Below are 19,510 nucleotides of genomic sequence, written 5' to 3'. Positions count from 1 at the left end.
GTGAAAGATGAGGAAAGGAACTCCTGGCTCAAGTTCCCTCACCTTGGCCAAGTGCCCCCTCCCTCATTCCCACCCTACAGTTGTTCTCAGTAGCAATTCTGCACAGTGTGGGAGGGATGAGCTCTAAAAGCACCTATTCCTGATACCGGGGTCAGTTTCAAATGCATGGGCAAGATACTGTATGCTAGGCTTTTTTGCCACTCAGCTGTTTGCTGTGCTCCTTTTGCAGCAAATATGAAAACTGTTTTAAATGTGTTAATGTGTTTAACTTTTGTGTTCTATCTTATTGTGTAAACCATCTAGAGATCTGAATTTTGGCATATATGAATGCATAAAATAAGAAAAAATAATACTGAATAAGCCAGTTATCTCGCTATATTACAACATTGAGAATCTAGCTATGGTTGCCTATTAAAATACAATTTTATTGTGTACATATATGAGTAGTAACATTACCCATCCATGGGGATGCAACTAGATAAAAGGATATATCCAAAAAAATTATCATTAATTCAGATGGATCATTTCTATGTGTTCATGTTTCTATTCACATTCACTAAGTGAGAACTTTCCTTTCAAGATTGTTAGGTTCAAGGCATTCACTGACAGTTTGAACTGATTGCAATAACTGTGCCCAGCAGGCCCCGTGCAGCTTTCTGCTGAAAGAGGCCCCTTCCAGCACCAGAACTGCATGGGGAGGGCTGTGGCACAACTGGACACCTCCCCATGGCACTGGGGTATGTCCTACAGATTCATTGGCATTGGACATTTGGAGCCCTAGAATTTACTCACTTGGTCATTCTTGAGACTTTTGAAATTGCTGTAGTTTGCTTTAAGCAACAACAACCCCCACCCCCCCTTTTTTTATAATACAGCAAATTCCCCAAGACTGCATGATGACAAAGGCTGTTGCCTGAATAACATAAATGATGAGAAATTGTGTGAGATGTTTCTGTAAAAGAGCACTTACCTATGCAGTGACTTCATAATCCATAAATCTGAGAGATAGATAACTCTGATAAGAAATTGCAAGTGAGTCCAGACATTGGAAACTAGAACTTTCTGTTTAATCTGTTGTGATTTTTAAAAAATAATTAAATTAACAGATGGCTAGAAGTATTATCTGTCTTTGAATGTCTCAAAACAAACAGCGTTCCCCCTCCCCCACATGCACAATTAATGTGTGCCAACCGTGAAAAGAATGGACTTCACAACTGTGGAGCCAAAGGGCCTAAGGCAGATAATTTCCTGAAATAGCTACAGAGGTAAGCAAAAAAGGGGGAAAAACTCTGTTGCTAACCAGTGTGATGAGAGGGAAATATCCTCCCTAACCCTGAAAGTGGTGAACAATTGGCCTCTGTTTGTACAAGCAGGGCCATCCAGCTGAGCCTTTGAGAAGTATAAGCTCTTTAGCAGTGATTAAAAAAACCCAAAAAAACGAAAGAAGCTTCAAAACAGGAAGTGTTGGCATGCGCGCGCGCACACACACACACACACACTCTCCAAATAATGACATCACATACTTAGATGGTAAGTATTGTTTAACTTTCCCTGAACTGTTGATTGAATGTTGGGAATTGGTGTTGGTGGGAGATTCCAGCCAGTGTTGAACAAACCACATTATTTGTTACTAGGCTGTTGGAAAACTTTTGTGTTTGTAATTGTGTGACAATATAGGAGAGCAGATATTTCTTCCTTGCCCTCATCATGGTAGCAGACAGTCTAAATTTTTGTCAGCAGTAATACTGTGTGAACATTTCAACAAGAAAAAATGTTAGGAAGAAGGGGAGGGTTTGGATTTTTCTTAAGCTTCAACATTTCTACCCCTTGAGCATTAAATGGCCAAAGCAGGCGTGATTGAAGCAGAGGTATTGGTTTAAACATTCATCTGCCCAGTCATGTAGAAAGTGTGGGGTGGGGTGATCTGTTTTTAACAGCCAAAGGGGTGCACTTAAGTATGTAAAGCTTATCTTATTTTCTCATTTGCCTTGCAGTTTGCGGTTAGCTTTACTCAATGAAGCAAAGGAAGTGCGAGCCGCAGGCCTAAGAGCCCTTCGATATCTTATCCGAGACTCTAGTATTCTGCAAAAGGTGTTAAAATTAAAAGTGGATTACTTGATAGCAAGGTATCTAATGTTGCTTTTTGGAATTGCTCATCTTTTTATGTTTTTGATAATGAATTGCCATTTATTTGACACATTCGCCTTTCATTTGAATGGATCTGGACTTGTAAATGAATTGAATTATATGTTAACACCAGATGATGCTTGCCTTGTACAACATAAACTAATGTGTGTCTCTTCAAAATAAGTTTGTTTTTCGTTTGGAATTGCAGAAACAGGACTGTAACTTAATATTGATTATATAGCTTGATGATTGATTGATTGATTGACTCAGTGCCTTCAAGTTGGTGTCGACTCTTAGCGACCACATAGATAGGTTCTCTACAGGATGATATGTCTTCAACTTGGTCTTTAAGGTCTATCGGTGGTGCATTCATTGCTGTTGTAATCGAGTCCATTGACCTTGCTGCTGCTCGTCCTCTTCTAGCCTAGTTTTTTTTATAAGATAGAATTTGGAAGTATTGAATTGTGTGTCTGTATGTTAAAGATCAGTTGTTTCTTGCTGTACATGCAGTTGTGTGTACATGCATGTGTGTGTGTGTTGTTAATGTTCCACTTTTCAGCCAAAAAACAGTTCTCAAAGTGATTTATATAACAAATGGAAGGATAGTTCCCTGACCCAGGGGGGCTCATGAAATAAAAAGAGACACAAGGGGGATCCTGACAAACAGCCATTGAGAGCTGCAGTACTTGGTTGAATAGGGATAGTTGTACTCCCTCCAGAATATAAGAGAATCATCACTTTAAAAGGTGCCTCTTTGCTCAGTTAGCAGGGATATAGCACCATCATGCATGTTCTATGCACTTGCCTTCAGATAGGTATTCTTGTATGCACTCTTAATAGTTTTAACTGGAAAAATGTGGTATACATGAGAGTTTTAATAGCTTTCTTAGCAAACATTTCTTAATAGTGGTTGGCTGCTTCATTTTTGCAGTTTTATTTGTTTATTTCATGTATTTACCATCCATCCTAAAATGGCTTAGAGCAGATTACATTAAAAATTCAGACCATTTAGAATATTAACATAAAACATAACATAAAAGCAGTTAAAATATTAACACAAAACTCATTTGTAAACCATTTTAAACCAGTTAAATATTATTAAATTGCAAGCACATAACCTAAAAGAGATAGATGATAATATCATCAAATTTAGAGAATCTAATTGCCCAGTTTAGCTTTGATTAATGAAGTCAACAACTGTTGAACTAAAATCTATTTTTCTGGTGGAAGAAGGGAGGTTTCCTTTGTGCATCTTAAATGAGCCATATTCTCTGACTGAACCATGAAAGCAGTTATGGATGTGGACATTCTGACACAACCAGCCAAATACATAGTTACATCTGGGTTCAGCTTGACAGCACAGGATTGTAATGTCTGAATGAGAAGTTGAGGACCATTGGGTTGAAGAGAAGGGCTTTGGTACAAGCAGCTGTTTAGAGAGTTCTGCTTCAGTCATCTCAAGAACTTATGTCTTAGCACTGTATTCCCTAGAATATTGATAATAGTGTCTGGGGAATGTTAACATTGCTGTTTGCAATGTAACAGTAAAGTACTGTTATACTTTAGATGTCCAGAATTTCTGCAGAATAAAACTGAACATTTCATTCTGCCATTTGAATCCTAACTGCAAAATATTTACTATATTCTAATCTATATTCTTTTTATTTTATAGGTGTATAGACATACAGCAGAGTAATGAAGTAGAAAGGACGCAGGCACTTCGCTTAGTCAGAAAGGTACATTAACTAACACAACAAAACAGTGTAGTTTTGCACTGAATAGCAATAATAATGTTGGGTTTTTGTATTTGTTGTTAACTTATTGTAAACCACCTTGGGACCTGCATGTGAAAGGCAGGTCCCAATCCAAAATTAAAAATCTATATAAATACTGTACAATAAATAAGCCCAATACTAAATTATATATCTGTGGAAGTAGTGGTGGATACACTGCCAGACCTCACTTTTTTAATATTAGATTTTATCATTTATTTATTTATTTTATTTATCAAATTTGTATGCCACCCCAAACCTCCATCTCTGGGTGGCTTACAACAACACAAAAACAAACCAAAACACAAAAGTAAAAACCTTAAAACCACAATTCAATTAAAACGCTTGGGTGAAAAGGTCAGTCTTTCATGACTTATTAAAAGTTGTGAGAGATGGGGTGGCTCTCATCTCAACAGGGAGTGCATTCCAGAGTGTCAGGGCAGCAACAGAGAAGGCCTGTCTCTGTGTAGCCACCAGACGGGCTGGTGGCAGATACTGGTGGACCTCTCCGTATGTTCTCAATGGGGTTTATGGAGAAGACGACCTTCTCTTAAATACCCTGGACCTAAGCTGTTTAGGGCTTTATAGGTTATAACCAGCACCTTGTTCTTTGCCTGGAAACTTAGCGGCAGCCTGTGTAACTCTTTTAGTATAGGAGTAATATGGTCTCTTCAAAATGACCTGGAAACCAGCCTGGCTGCCACATTCTGTACCAATTGGAGTTTCTGGACTACGTACAAAGGCAGCCCCATATAGAGCGCATAGCAGTAGTTAAGTCTGGAGGTTACTAGCATATGTACTAGCATATGTACCACTGATCTGGATCGTGATCCATTGAATCCATAAGTAGATGGGTTCTGTGCCTCCGCAGGCACCTCTCGGGCCGACTAGGTAGCTCCTCGCGACACCCAACCGCCCTTCTGCACGTGCTAGTGTTCACTACTTATACTAGGCGGTGGGCGTCTTCCGTTAGTTTCTGTTTGACCGCCACAGCGTTCAGACCTCGCTTGGGCTCCTCGGTAGCGAAAAGTATATTGTTTTCTTGACGGATATTATCGGATATTTGGAATTTGGACTGTATTTTGGACTGGAATACGGCTTTACGGACTAGTTTTGGAGAAAGATCGGACGGATTTTATTGGATTGAACTGGACTGTTAACGACAAACGCTTGGGAGATGGAAACGAAAACGACCTTCAAGCGAAGTGTGAGGTGTCGGGCTAAGTTGCCCTCCACTGACCACCATGATTCCTGTCTGCTATGCCTAGGAGAGGAGCACAACACAGGGGCTTGCAAGATATGTTGTGCCTTCTCTAAGCAGACGAGGACAAACCGAGCTCTGCGTCTGACAGCTGCCCTGTATGAAGACGCGCTGCGCCCTCCCACCCCTCGACCTGAAACACTGTCGACATCGGCATCGGGGAGGGAGGTACACGGAGCTGTATACGCACAGTCTAAAACCGTGTCCGCCGATACACCTTTTAAGAGACCCTTGCAGATCTCTTCTAAGGAACAGAGACGACGAGAAAAGAGGCTTCGTCAGGAGGTTGTGGAAGCTGCCGGTACGGGGCACTCTAGTCGGAGTGAGCATAGGCGAGAGACCCCTTCACCCTCATCGGTGCAAGCCTCAGAGACGGAGTGGAGTGCAGTGCCACGGGCTTCTAGTCCAGTAGCGGATGCTGCAGCTTTTGAGAGCACACACGCCCCGTCGGCATCGATGTCAAAGCCTCCTCCGGCATCGACATCGAAGCCTCCTTCAACGTCGAAGCCTTCGACATCGACGCCTTCGACATCGACGATCGGCACCTCTGGCCACTGCCTCAACTTGGGACACCAGGGACCCTGAGTTGTGGTGAAATCCAGTTAGTATGTTGTGAACAGTTGTGTAAATATGGAAATAAAATGTAGAAATGGATCTGCTATATTAAACCAATTAAGCCATTAGGAGTGCTAGGAGCAAAAAAACTATCAAGTTTTCCTCAGTGTTTCAATAACACATTTTGAAGTATGATTTCTAATTTGGAGCAATAAACGAAATCATTTGAAAAGCTTTCCATAAGCAACTAAAGTATTTTAAGAGCTTTAAAACTGAAAGATTAATAAAAAGCCAAAAGTATGGAATGTTTATTTAAAATTAGAATAGAGAAATGTTGGAATTGGTGTTTATGCTGTTTTGGCCTTAACATTGGATTTATACTGTGTTCCACCTTCTCAGAAGTAGTAAGACTAAAAGTTCCTTTACAGTATAATCATACTTTGAAGTAAATCCCATTTATTTCAGTGGGGCTTATTCCCAGAAAAGTGTGTGTAGGATTGCAGCTTTAGAGTAGTTAATAATTAAAGAAATTAGAATAGTCCAGAAGCTGTTGTTTGAAATATTGAATACCTAGAAATTAGGGCAATAAGGACAGCATTTAATGGTTCAATTTAAAGGGACCGTGTGACAGAGATGTTATTTATTTATTTTATTTTATTTTTCAAATTAGTATACTGCCCCAAACTCCAATCTCTGGGCAGTTCAAAGGTAAAGTGTGCCGTTGAGTCGGTGTCGATTCCTGGTGCCCACAGAGCCCTGTGGTTGTCTTTGGTAGTATAGAGGCGGGGTTTACCATTGCCATCTCCCACGCAGTGTGAGATGATGCCTTTCAGCATCTTCCTATATCGCTGCTGCCTGATATAGTTGTTTCCCATAGTCTGGGAAACATACCAGCAGGGATTCGAACCAGCAACCTCTGGCTTGCTAGTCAAGTCATTTCTCCGCTGAGCCATTAGGTGGCTTATCTGGTCAGTTTGCAACAACATAAAACAGATAAAAAATAAAAACATTTACAAAACCACAGTCCAGTTAAAAAGCTTGGGTGAAAAAATATGTCTTTAGAGAACCTTTAAAAGTTGTCAGAGATGGGAAGGCTCTTATTGCATCAGGGAGCTCATTCCAGAGTCTCGGGGCAGCAAGAAGGCCCATCCCTGCCTAGCCACCAGACGAGCTGGTGGCAACTGTAGACAGATGATCTCAGTGGATGGTGGGACTTATAGCAAAGACATTATTTTAAATACCCAGGGCCTAAGCTGCTTAGGGCATTTTAGATTATAACCAGCACTAGAGATGTGCAAACCTGCTTGATTTGAACCACGGTTTGAATTGAGCCAGCCTTGTTCAGGTTGTCCAAGTTCAAACCAGATCAGGCCCCCAAAGGGTAGTGATGGTCCAAGTTCGAACTCGACCAGCTCTGGTTCTAAGAACCGGTTCGTGGGCTTGTTTGGCAGTATACTTGTAAAGGGGAATCTGGTGAGGATTCCTCTTTACAAGTAAAGGGGGCATTCCCTATCCTAAGGGGTGGGGGACAAGAAGCGAGACGGAGAGTACTTATGTACCTTTAGGAGGCTGCTGTGGAGACGGAGAGACATCAGATGTAGCAGGTGGCGGGAGACTTGGGTTCGGGCCTCCATGCGTATGCGGAGCCGGCCCAGGCTGTCATTTAGGAGGCCGGTGGGTGGGCTTGGAGGAGCCCCCATCTCTGCCTCCACAGTGGCCTAGTAAAGGTAAAGAGTATCCTTCCTCTCTCCTCTCATCCTCCTCCCCCCGCCTATAGGATAGGGAATGTCCCCTTTACTTGTAAAGGGGAATCCTCACTGGATTCCCCTTAACAAGTATACCCCTGAACTGACCCGCAAACCGGTTCAGCCCAGTTCATCTGGACCTGAGACTGGACCAGGCCAGGTCAGTTTGAATCTGGTCCGGATTCAAACCCAACCGGCAAAACCAGTTCCTTGCACACACCCCTAACCAGCACCTTGTATTTTGCCTGGAAACTTATTGGTAGCCAGTGTATCTCTTTAGTATAGGAGCAATAAGATCTTTCCAAGATGACCCAGAGACCAACCTGGCTGCTGTATTCTGTACCAACTGTAGTTTCTGAACTACGTATAATGGCAGCCCCACATGGAGCTTATTGCACTAGTCAAGTCTTGAGGTTTCAGCATATGAACCATTGTTCTGAGGTAGTCTGCCTCACAAAATGGACACAGCTGGCATATCAGCCAAAGCTGATTGATAGAAAGCACCTCTGACCACTGCTTCAACCTGAGACACCAGGGGGAGGTTTGTATCCAGAAGGATCTCCAGATTGAGTACCTGTTCCTTCTGGGGAAGTGTGACCCCATCCAGAACCAGCAGATCAAAACTTTCTCCCAAGTTCTGACCCCGCACAATAAGTACCTCCGTCTTATTTGGATTCAGTCTGTTTGTTATCCCTCATTGACTTCTGCTGCTTTCTAGCATATGTTGTGAACAAGGAAATGTTCAACTTTTCAATCGTATAAAGCAGCAAATCTGGAAGCAAAAGTGCTCTCGCTGTAAGAGATCACTCACATATTTTTGCCATCTGTAATGAGTGATTTTCATGCCATCAGTTCAGGAACTTTGTTTTTGTGAAGCTAGGACACCTACTCTGCCAAAATAACAAGAATGAAGTATAAGGTTCTCTCTTTCTAGGTGGGGGAAGGGTGTTGGTTTTTCTTTGAAATCTAAGTCTGAAAGAACTTCCTGTTCTGTGAGTACCACATCATGATTTACGAAGGAGCAGGTCTCTCAAAAACATTAAACAAGTTTGTATCTTATTGGTATGCCTAAATGTTGTACAGTCATCTTTATAACTTGTTGTTGAAAGGTGACCTGTAAATAAAACAACTTGCTTGCATTCCCTTGCCAAATCATCACGCAATTTAAAATTGGAGAACTTTAGTAAATTATTTTGTAGATTTCCTATGACTTGCATATGTAATAGGCCAGGTGGCCTATTGCATCAAATTAGCTGTCAAACATTCCTGATAATAAAGAGATATTTGTTAGTGCATAGCCAATATATAGAATTTGTGCTAACGCTTGCCTGATTTAGCAAGGTGGGAGAACAATGATAGCAGAATACACTATCTCTTGTTTTTCCTCCTTCTACTTCTTCCCCTCCAGAAGTACTCTTCTTTTCTTAGGGAACATAGGAATCTGCCTAATGCCAAATCAGACAATTGGTCCATCTAGTTAAGGATTGCCTAAACTGAATGGCAGTGACTTTACTGGGTTTCACATAGGGGTCTTTCCCGGACCCACTCGGAGATGCCGGGGATTGAACCTGGGATCTTCTGCAGGCAAAGCCTATGCTGTACCACTGATCTGTGGCCCTTCTGCTTGGGTCATATCACTCTTGAAAGACACTTGAATTAGAGATCCATGAGCCTTGTGCAAATGTTAGAGAAGTTACGCATGATGAGGTTCCCTCTCACCCTCCAGCTTTCCAACTTGTGCATTAGACATTCATTGAACATCATGTTGGCATGTGTGGACCGCTGTTTCTTTTATTTAAATAAGTAAAGTATGTAGGGGTCCATATATAGGCTCAGTAAGCTCATTCTGTGCACTCTGAGTACTATACAGATTGCACAGATCAGACCTTTGCATGTTGGGCTGCACACCTGGAGGTCCCTGTGCAAACATGATGTACTACTGTGAACATCATGTGAGAGTGTGTCCGGATTCACTAGAGTTGCAAGGTGGAATTGTGTGATTCCTCCTTCCCCCTCAATTATAGTGTATGTTTATGATTATATAAAGCTTTTGCTAGAGCTTTAAAAATATGCCTTTCTTAGAAAAAGCATAATCTCTGAAGTTATATTGGGAGTTCGGTAGTACTCCCACACAGTTTACCTCCTCAGTTTCCTGAGGAGTAAACTGCAAAAACAGTTTACAGTTTACCCACACAGTTTACCTCCTCAGGAGAGGAAGGTTAATGATGGACACCATTAACTCTGCAGGAAACTGCTTGCACATTTAGTTATCCTTTATTATTTTCTGTTTTTAGCAAAAAAGTTGTCAAAGCAGTTTATATAGAATATCTAGCCATTCCTCTGTTTCTATCAGTAAATTGAGCTACATTATCCCGAAGGTGTTCTATACAGTCTAGCAGTAGCCCCTTTCTCATACTGTTGCTTCTTTCCTTTTATGAGCTACAGTACAAAGCCATCTATCTTTGCAGAAGAAGCTGCTAAACAAGAATAATGAAGTGGAAGAGCATAATGTTGAGCTGAATACTTCAAATGAGAGAGGGAAAGATCCACATTTTGATACAAACAGATAACAAAATCATTAGTATTTCTTCTAAATCCTGTTATACATGCAGTGCATGCCTTCCTGTCACAGTGCAGTGACAAAACTCATCTTTGTTGTCCTTTTTGTTTCTTTGCAGATGATCACCGTGAATGCTTCATTATTTCCTAGTTCAGTTACCAATTCCTTGATAGCCGTTGGAAACGATGGCCTTCAGGAGAGGGACAGGATGGTTCGAGCATGTATTGCTATTATCTGTGAACTAGGTAAGAATTTTGACAAATAGTTGGCTCACTGCAGAGAACTCAGATAATCTAAGAATTCTTTAGAAATTTACAAAATAATGCTAAACTGTGCCCAGATGCAGTAAACATCCTGTAAGAAAACCATAGGTGTCCTGTTGAGTGAAAAAGGAATATAGTAATTCTGAAATTGCAGATCAATGTAATAATTGTGTTTTGGATTAGACCAAAAATCCATTGTTTTCAGGAGTGGCCAGACACAGGAAGAACATATATGGCAGGATGGATATAGCCATTTTTTAGTTCTCACCAATAGCCATTTTTAATGAAATATTTTTAGAGGCCATTGCAACATCACATGACAATAAACTGCATGATGTAGTTGTGCATTAGGGATTTGCAAACCGGCTCGGGGGTTTGCGGTTCATGGTTTTGGTTTTGAGGGTTCAATGGTTTGGGGATGAACCGACCCCCCCCCCAGTTACATCCAGACCAGAACCGAACCCCCTGGCACATGATTTTTTTTAAAAATTCTTTTTTTACCTTTTCTCCCCTTCGGGGGGCTTGGTCTAGGCTGCGGGGAGTCCATAAAGGTTCCCCCTCCCCCTGCTAGCCTCTTTAATCACCGCCACTTTATTTAATCACTGGCCTCTTTAATCACCGTTCAGCCACTTTATTAGGCCTGTTTTGGCCTCCGTAGACTCGCGCGATGGCAATTTTGTCCACCGCCGTGCATGTGCAAATGGCCTCTGCGAGGCCTGGCATTGCCTAATAAAGCAGTCGAACGGGCCGCAGTGGTGATGAGGGAGGCTGGCAGGGGGGAGGGGAACCTTTGCGGACCCCCACCCCTGTGCCTAGACGAAGTCCCCCGAAGGGGCTAAAAGAAAAATAATTTTTAAAAAATTGCGACCCCCCCCCCCCAACCAAACTGAACTGAACTGGTTGAGAGGAGGGATTCGAGGGGGTGCGGAACCGAACTGGGCCAGTCAGGTTAAAGTCACTTCAGACTCGAACTGGGCCAGCCAGTTCCATGCACACCCGTATTGTGCATTGCATGAAGAAATATATTTGGACTGTGTGTGTTTTCCCCTAGTGCTACTGCTTGTTTGCATTCTGTTCTGGTGATGTAATGACTCTAGAGTTTTCAGAGTGGCTTCCAACAAAAAGTAAATTCATCAAAATCATTCCTATAACAGTTAAAATAAGTTTAAAAACCAAGGGACAATATTGCAATCACAATAAATAAAACAACCAGAACCAGCGATAAAACACATTAATAGCCATGCCTAAATTTCTCAAAACAGATTGACATCTTGAGCATCAGTGAATTAAAATGGACTGTAATAAGACACTTTCAGTCAGAAAATCATACCGTTTAATACTTGGGACACAAAAAACAAAGAAGGAACAATGTTGCTTTCATAGTCAGGAAGGATATAGCAATGACAGTACTTAGGTGCAATGCGGTCAGTGACCAATTAATATCAATTAGATTTCGTGGACAACCCTTTAACATGACAGTTTTTCAAGTCTATGCCCCAACGACAGATGCAGAAGAAGAGGTAGTTGATGAGTTTTATGCTCAAGTTCAGTCTGAAATTGACAGAACATGCAAGCAAAATGTGCTGGTGGTGGCTGGAAACCGGAATGACAAAGTTGGAAAAAGGTGGAAAACAGTCGGACTGTATGGCCTAGGAAACAGAAATGAAGCAGGAGAACGACTTCTTAGTTTCTGCCAAGCCAATGATCTCTTCATTGCTAACACATTCTTCAAACAACCAAAGCGGCACCTATACACATGGACATCACCAGATGGGGTATACAGAGAACAAATTGATTACATTATTGGTGCAAGGAGGTGGAAGAGCTCAGTTATAACAGCAAAGACCTGGCCGGGGGCCAATTATAGAACAGATCACAAACTGCTCATGTGCAAGTTCAAAATCAAGCTAAAGCAGAAAAACAAAGCTCTCCCGTTTCCATGATATGATCTTGAGGATGTACCCACTATTTTCAAGGAGAACATCAGGAACCACTTTGAATTTTTGAACTCATTGATAGGGAACCAGAGAACTGTGGAATGAAACCAAAGAAATTGAGGACGAATATGAAAAGAGACTGCCAAAAACCAAGAATCAGAAGAAAGCAAACTGGATGTCAGAACAGACAGTGGAAATTGCCAGTAAGAGGAGAGAAGCCAAAGTCAAGAAAGATAAAGACCTCAGGAAGGAACTTAATAGGGAATTTCAGAAAGCTGTTAGAAGAGACAATGAGCAATACTGCAATGACATCTGTAAAGACCTTGAGGATGGAAATAGACATGGAAAAACAAGGAAAGTTTTCCAAAATCAGCTGCTTGGAGTGGTGTGGCCTACCACCTGTATTCTTGACCCTTGCCTGACATAGCTTATACTATCTGGCAAGGAGGTTGTTGTAGACGGCCTATTAAAAATCATAATGCTTCTCTGAGGGAGGGCAGGATGCCTCCTTACCTTAAGGAGGCAATTATTAGATCTTATTTATTTATTTCTTTTTATTTTTTACATTTTATATCCCACTCTTCCTCTTTTTGAAGAAACCTGTGTTGGATCCCTCAGAGTTAAGCAACTATAGGCCTGTCTCCAACCTTCTGTGGTTGGGCAAGGTAATTGAGAGGGTGGTGGCCTCCCAACTCCAGTCTTGGACTAAACGGATTATCTAGACCCATTTCAGACTGGCTTTCGGGTGGGCTATGGGGTGGAGACTGCCTTGGTTGGCCTGATGGATAATCTCCAATTGGGAAGTGACAGAGGAAGTGTGACTCTGGTCCTTTTGGACCTCTTGGTGGTTTTCGATACTATTGACCATAATGTTCTTCTAGAATGTCTGAGGGGGTTGGGAGGCACTGCTTTGCAGTGGTTTCATTCCTACCTCATGGGCAGATTCCAGATGGTGTCCCTCGGGGACTGTTGTTCTTCAAAATCTGAACTTCGGTATGGTGTCTCTTAGGGTTCCATATTGTCTGCAGTATTATTTGACAGCTACATGGGAGAAATCATCAGGAGATTTGATGTAGGGTGTTATCAGTATGCTGATGGCACCTAAATCAATTTCTCCATGTCAACAACATCAGAAGGAATAACCTTCCTAAATGCCTGCCTGGAGGCTGTGATGGGCTGTATGAGAGGTAACAAGCTGAGACTGAATCGAGATAAGATGGAGGTACTTATTGTGCGGGGTGGGAACTCAGGAGATTATTTTGATCTGCCAGTTCTGGATGGGTGTCACACTTCCCCAGAAGGAACAGGTATTCAGTCTGGGGGTGCTTCTGGACACAAACCTCTTCCTGGTGTCCCAGGTTGAGGCAGTGGCCAAAGGTGCCTTTTATCAGCTTCAGCTGATACGTCAGCTCCGTCAGTTTCTTGAGATAAATGACCTCAGAACAGTAGTACATCTGCTGGTCACCTCCATACTTGACTACTGGAATGCACTCTGTGTGGGGCTGCCTTTGTACGTAGTCTGGAAACTGCAGTTGGTCCAGAATGCAGCAGCCAGATTGGTCTCGGGGTCATCTCGAAGAGACCATATCAATCCTATCTTTAAAAAGATCTACACTGGCTGCTGCTATGTTTCCGAGAAAAATACAAGGTCTTGTTTATAACCTATAAAGCCCTAAACTGCTTTGGCCCTGGGGATTTAAGAGAATGTTTTCTTCGCTATGAACCAAACCGCCCGTTGAGATCATCAGGAGAGGTTTGTTTGCAGTTGCCACCAACTCGTCTGGTGGCTACTCAGGGACGGGCCTTTTCCATTGCTGCCCCGAGGCTTTGGAACAGGCTCCCTGCTGAAATAATAACCTCCCCATCTCTTACAACTTTTAGAAAGGCAGTCAAAGCACATTTGTTCACCCTGGCTTCTAATTAGATACTGTTTTAATAGTTTTATGGTTTTTAATAGTTTTAACGTTGTTTTAAGAAAGGATACACCCAGACCACGGAGCTCTGTCTTCAGCTACTGAAAAGACCAACAGCATGAGACAACACTTTATTAACATTCTGTAATTTGCTTCTTTTAATATTCTAAACCGCTTTGGGTGCCTTTGGCGGAAAGGCAGTATAAAAATGTAGTAAATAAATAAATTTAACGTTTGAAATTGTTGTAATGTTTTAACTTTTTTATTTATTTGTTCTTATTGCTGTAAACTGCCCAGAAACTTTTGTTTTGAGCGGTATATAAATAAGTTAAATAAATAAAAAATAAATAAAAGATCTCTGAACTCACCAAATCAAGGTTGGAACCTCCTTCTATGTTAAGGGATGCCAAAGGACAGATAGTAACTGACTCAGAGAAGATCAAACAGAGATGAAAGGATTATACTGAAAATCTGTACAGCAGGGACGTCAACATCCAAGATACTCTAGAAGATATTCCCTACTTGCAAGAACCTCTAGAATGGGAAGATGAAGTTAGATCAGCACTCTAGTCATTATTATTATCATTATTGTTGTTATTATTATTAATTCAATTTCTATACCGCCCTTCCAAAAATAGCTCAGGGCAGTTTACACAGAAAAATAATAAATGAATAAGATGGATCTTATTACCAAGTTGGAAGGCTACAGGAATTGATGGAATAGCTACAGAAATATGGCAGGCAACAGAAGAAGACTCAGTCAAGGCTCTAACCAAACTATGCCAGCAAATTTGGAGAACGACACAATGGCCAACAGATTGGAAGAGGTCAGACATACCCATACCAAAGAAAGGAGACTTAACAGATTGTGCAAACCATCACACAATATCCTTAATTTCACATGCTAGCAAAATAATGCTCAGGATCATCCAGTGTAGATTAGAGCCCTACATGGAAAGGGAAATGCTGGATATTCAAGCTGGTTTCAAAAAAGGCTGAGGAACAATAGACATCATTGCTGATGCATACTGGATAATTGAGAAAGCCAAAGAATACCAAAAAGAAGACAACATGTGGCTTCATTGACTACAGAAAAGCCTTTGATTGCATTGTCCATGTCAAGTTGTGGAATATCCTTAGGAAAATGGGCATCCCAGAACATCTCATTGTTCTCATGAGAAACCTATACAAAGGACAGGAAGCCACAGTACAGATGGAACATAGTAAAACAGACTGGTTCCACATTGGCAAAGGAGTAAGACAAGGCTGTATACTTTCTCCTTCTTTATTCAATTTATATGCTGAACATATACTGAGAGAAGCTGGATTGGAAGAAGTGAGTATGGTTTTAAAGTTGGAGGAAGAAACATCAATAACGTGTGCTATGCTGATGACCCACTCTGATTACTGAGAATGCTGATGATCTGCAAGCTCAAGTAATGAAAGTCAAGGAGCACAGTGAAAAACTAGGACTACGATGAAATGTTAAGAAGACTAAACTGGTAACGGGTACAGCATCCAGCCTCAGAATTGATAATGAAGACATTGAAGTGGTGGACAGCTTCTGCCTTTTAGGCTCAACCATCAACAGCAAAGGATCCAGCAGTCAAGAAATATGCTGCAGACTAGCACTTGATAGGGTTGCAATTGAAGGCCTTGGAAAGGATATTCAGATGCCGTGCCATGTCTATACCTACAAAGATTAGAATTGGGACAATGGTTTTCCCCGTGACACTCTATGGATGCGAAAGTTGGACTTTGAAGAAGCAAGAGAGAAAAAGTATTGATGCTTTTGAACTTTGGTGCTGGAGAAGACTTTTGAGGATACGATGGACAGCCAGGAAAACAAACAAATGGATCATAGAACAAATCAATCCAGAATCTTCACTTGAGGCACAAATGACCAGACTCAAACTACCATACTTTGGACACATTATGTGAAGACCCAATGGACCCAACAAGTCCATAATGCTGGGAAAAGTTGAAGGAAAGAGAAGACGACGACCAGCAGCAAGGTTGATGGACTCGATTACGACAGCAATGAATGCACCACTGAGAGACCTTAAAGGCCAAGTTGAAGACAGATCGTCCTGGAGAGAATCTGTTTATGTAGTCACCAAGAGTCGACTCCGACTTGATGGCACTTAATCAATCAACCAATCAATCAAATTTCTCAATAGCTGTAACTCATCTAAAAATTATTCAGGCTGCATTTTCAAAGGCTTCTTACAAAAGATGTTTAAGATCCTTTAACAAAAAATAAAGATGGAATTGGCTGGATGAATTTTGCTGGGAATGAGTTTCATGGAGCATGGGCACCATCACCAAGAAGATCCTGTTCCTTATACACATCTGTCTAGTATCTGTGAGCAAGTAATTCACTGCTGATCTCAGTGCACAGGGAGATAAATGAGGAACTCGGCCAGTTTCATTTAATGGCTGGCTTCCAGCCTGTATTGTGCTCTGGAGGGTCAGCCAACAGATGAAAACAGGGCAGGGCAGCCTGTTTGCCTGATTACAGAGCTTTGCCTCCTTCAGCTGTTTGGTTCACCCACTTTCCACATGATGCACTCTACCAAAACAATGTGGGGCACGTGGAAGAACTCAGCCAACTGCATTTAGATGTAAATATAAGATATTCACTTCAAGATTGCCTCTGCGTCTGCCTTAAAATCTGGTAGCATTTTGGAACACTCAGACCTAGTTATTCTTCTGAAGCAAATCTGAATACAGTTCAAGTCTTATATGTTGGTTACAGTACATGTCCTTGAACAGTTTGAAAAAGAGTAGATTTACAATATGTGTAAGCATGCGTTGGAAAAAATGGACAAGCATCGGAAGCGAGTGTGCGCGTGCACTTGCAAGAGAAGCCAGACATGCTCAACTGTTCTCCCAAACACAGACTTAAGATCTTAATCTATTACAGATTTGCTTTTGGGTTTTAAAAAATTGTCTTGAGCATGCTTTCAAACATTTAGGTGAGTTAGATGGTAATTCTGTTTCATGGCATACAATCATCAAAGGAATTAATACATTTAAATTTTTACATAATTTTATATTGAATTGTAGAATTCATTGGAAGGGATTTTAAGGCAAACTGTTGATAAAAATATAATTTCAAGTAAACTGTATTTTAGTCTTTCTGCATTTATGGATGATATCATACTCCAACTATGTAATTCTCCTTTTTCAGCTATTCAAAATCCAGAAGTAGTTGCTCTTCGGGGTGGGTTAAGTACCATCTTGAAAAATGTGATTGATTGTCAGTTAAGCCGCATAAATGAAGCTCTCATAACGACTGTCTTACATCTTCTCAATCATCCAAAGACCCGGCAGTATGTGCGAGCAGATGTAGAATTAGAGGTAGGAATTGGGGTTATCTTTTTAACGAAAGGCGGTATATAAATGCAAAAATAAATAAATAAATAAATAAAAATTGCAAAGAAGTGTTTATCATTGTGGCTTCTGCAAAGTACGCATGTATGTAACTTTGTGCTATTTAATTCATTGTAATAGTGGATGAGTTGAGAAATGATTAAAAAAATACTTAGGGAAAGAAATATCTATTCTGCATAGGAGAATTTTGGAACTCTGTATATCATTTGAAAAGAGGACACTGAACACTAAGTTTTGCCAAATAAGAAGCTAGATGCAAAGCCTCATCAGATGTTCTTCAGGTGCTGGGGATGGGGAGACTGCTATGGCAGATGCATGGCGTGGCTCTTTGCTTGAGCTTTATTTAGTTTCCATCAGGAGAGTTCTTATTTTATTTAACTCTCTGTCACATTTTTATACTGCCCCATACGCAAGAACCTGGGCAGTTCAAAATCTAAATAAAAGATGGATTTTTAAAATTGTTGTTGTTGTTAGCCATATAAAAAAAGAAAGAAAAACCAGAGTCTGGTAATACCTTTATTAAGACCCACCAAAATTAAACAAAGTTTCAGGCGTCGAGATTTTGAGTTCTCCAGAAGCTAGATGTTAAACAAAGCAAAAAGAGGAAGGAGAAGCTTTACATATTGTAGGAGCCCAAAAGTCCTAAGGATGGAATGCATGAGAAGTTACACAATTAATTAGCCTTACAAGGTGTTAGCCATTGATGTCAGGAAGCATTCTAGGACAAAGAAACAATGGACGTTCTCCCATTTAAAAACATGTATAGTCTAGATTTAATGCCTAGGCTGATTCCCAGATTCATACCTTGGCTGGTTTTCAAGCTTTATTTGGAGCAAGCCAGGGTTTTCTGAAAACAGAGATCTTGGTGGATCGGTGTGAAGAGCTGACTAGTTAAGAATAATTTGGGTGTGGGGGGAAATATGGGCAAGAGTAAGGTCAGCATGGCAACTGTGGCCGGGTATTTTGATTGATAGGAGTTCTATATATATCAGAATGTGTATTGTGGAATCAGTTGGAAGTTAACTGCCAAGGAAGAGTCTGGCAGAAAGGGACTGAAACTGAAGGACAGAAAAAAGTATAACTAGTTATGCTTTGAACTGTGTATTTCTTGGAAAGGATCAACTTTTGTTTCATTTGTTTTTCTGTGTGAAACAGTCTTTATTTTTAAAATATTTGGACTTTGTCTGTTGGAGTAACACCCCATGCCTATAGCATTCCCCCGCTATCAAGGACAATAGCTATTATAGGAGAGGACTACTAAAGATAGATCATGGCAGCAGATACAAGAACCTTCACGCCTGGCTTGTATTAAAGCAGGGTTGGGAGTAGAATCCTTCCTTTGTGTGTGAAGTGTAGGGGGAAGTGCATCAGTGTGAGTCTCAGGGATGTTGTGCGGACTCATGGTTTAATTCATGTCATCTCAACCATGCCATTGTTTCAATGGCTATTTTTGATGTGGGTAGTATTAAAGATCAGCATTAAATAGTTATAAAAAGTAAATGATGGTGGCCCTGGGAATGACTCCCAATTTTTTTTCTCTTGTAGCGGATTTTAGCTCCATACACAGACTTTCACTACAGACACAATCCAGACACTGCTGATGGACAACTCAAGTAAGTACAATGGATATAGTTGCATCTTAGCTGGCTTTGAAATAAAAGTGCTTCCATTTTGTTCTGGCCCAAGACTTTAAAGCTGCTATATTGGCATTCATATTCCCTGAATCTACCTAATAATTTTACATTTGAGGGTGTCAAATATATCACTTTTAATGGATAACAAAACTCAGTGTAACTTCAATATCTCTGCATGATCTTGTTTTTACAACAGAGAGGACCGAGAAGCTCGACTCTCAGCTAGTAAAATGGGAATTGTGGCAGCGTTTCGTTCATGGGCAGGTAGGTAGTTTAACTTTGCACAAGATGAATGAATGAAAGAATGGCTTACTTGGAGTTGGAACAAGTCCAGAATTCACTAATGA

At 41.0% G+C, this 19,510-nt stretch overlaps 1 protein-coding gene across 6 annotated transcripts in view; it reads left to right on the top strand.

Moving 5' to 3' along the window:
• The window catches only part of RICTOR (RPTOR independent companion of MTOR complex 2), a 103,604-nt gene that overhangs the window by 30,361 nt on the left and 53,733 nt on the right, over positions 1-19,510 (top strand). For 3 of the 6 annotated variants that reach the window (XM_053296254.1, XM_053296253.1, XM_053296252.1), the window contains exons 5-10: positions 1,995-2,126; positions 3,800-3,863; positions 10,139-10,265; positions 17,327-17,496; positions 19,075-19,142; positions 19,360-19,427. In XM_053296254.1, the coding sequence (XP_053152229.1) occupies positions 1,995-2,126; positions 3,800-3,863; positions 10,139-10,265; positions 17,327-17,496; positions 19,075-19,142; positions 19,360-19,427 (629 nt within the window). Of the gene's footprint in view, positions 1-936; positions 1,531-1,994; positions 2,127-3,799; positions 3,864-10,138; positions 10,266-17,326; positions 17,497-18,437; positions 18,605-19,074; positions 19,143-19,359; positions 19,428-19,510 lie in introns of those variants that run through there. The other 3 variants (XM_053296256.1, XM_053296255.1, XM_053296257.1) reach the window with 3 other exon arrangements.

This window comes from Hemicordylus capensis, chromosome 2 (assembly GCF_027244095.1).
Source record: "Hemicordylus capensis ecotype Gifberg chromosome 2, rHemCap1.1.pri, whole genome shotgun sequence".
NCBI classification, from domain to species: domain Eukaryota; kingdom Metazoa; phylum Chordata; class Lepidosauria; order Squamata; family Cordylidae; genus Hemicordylus; species Hemicordylus capensis.
Note: the sequence above shows the minus strand (reverse complement) of the source record. Positions and strands in the feature narration are given on the sequence as shown.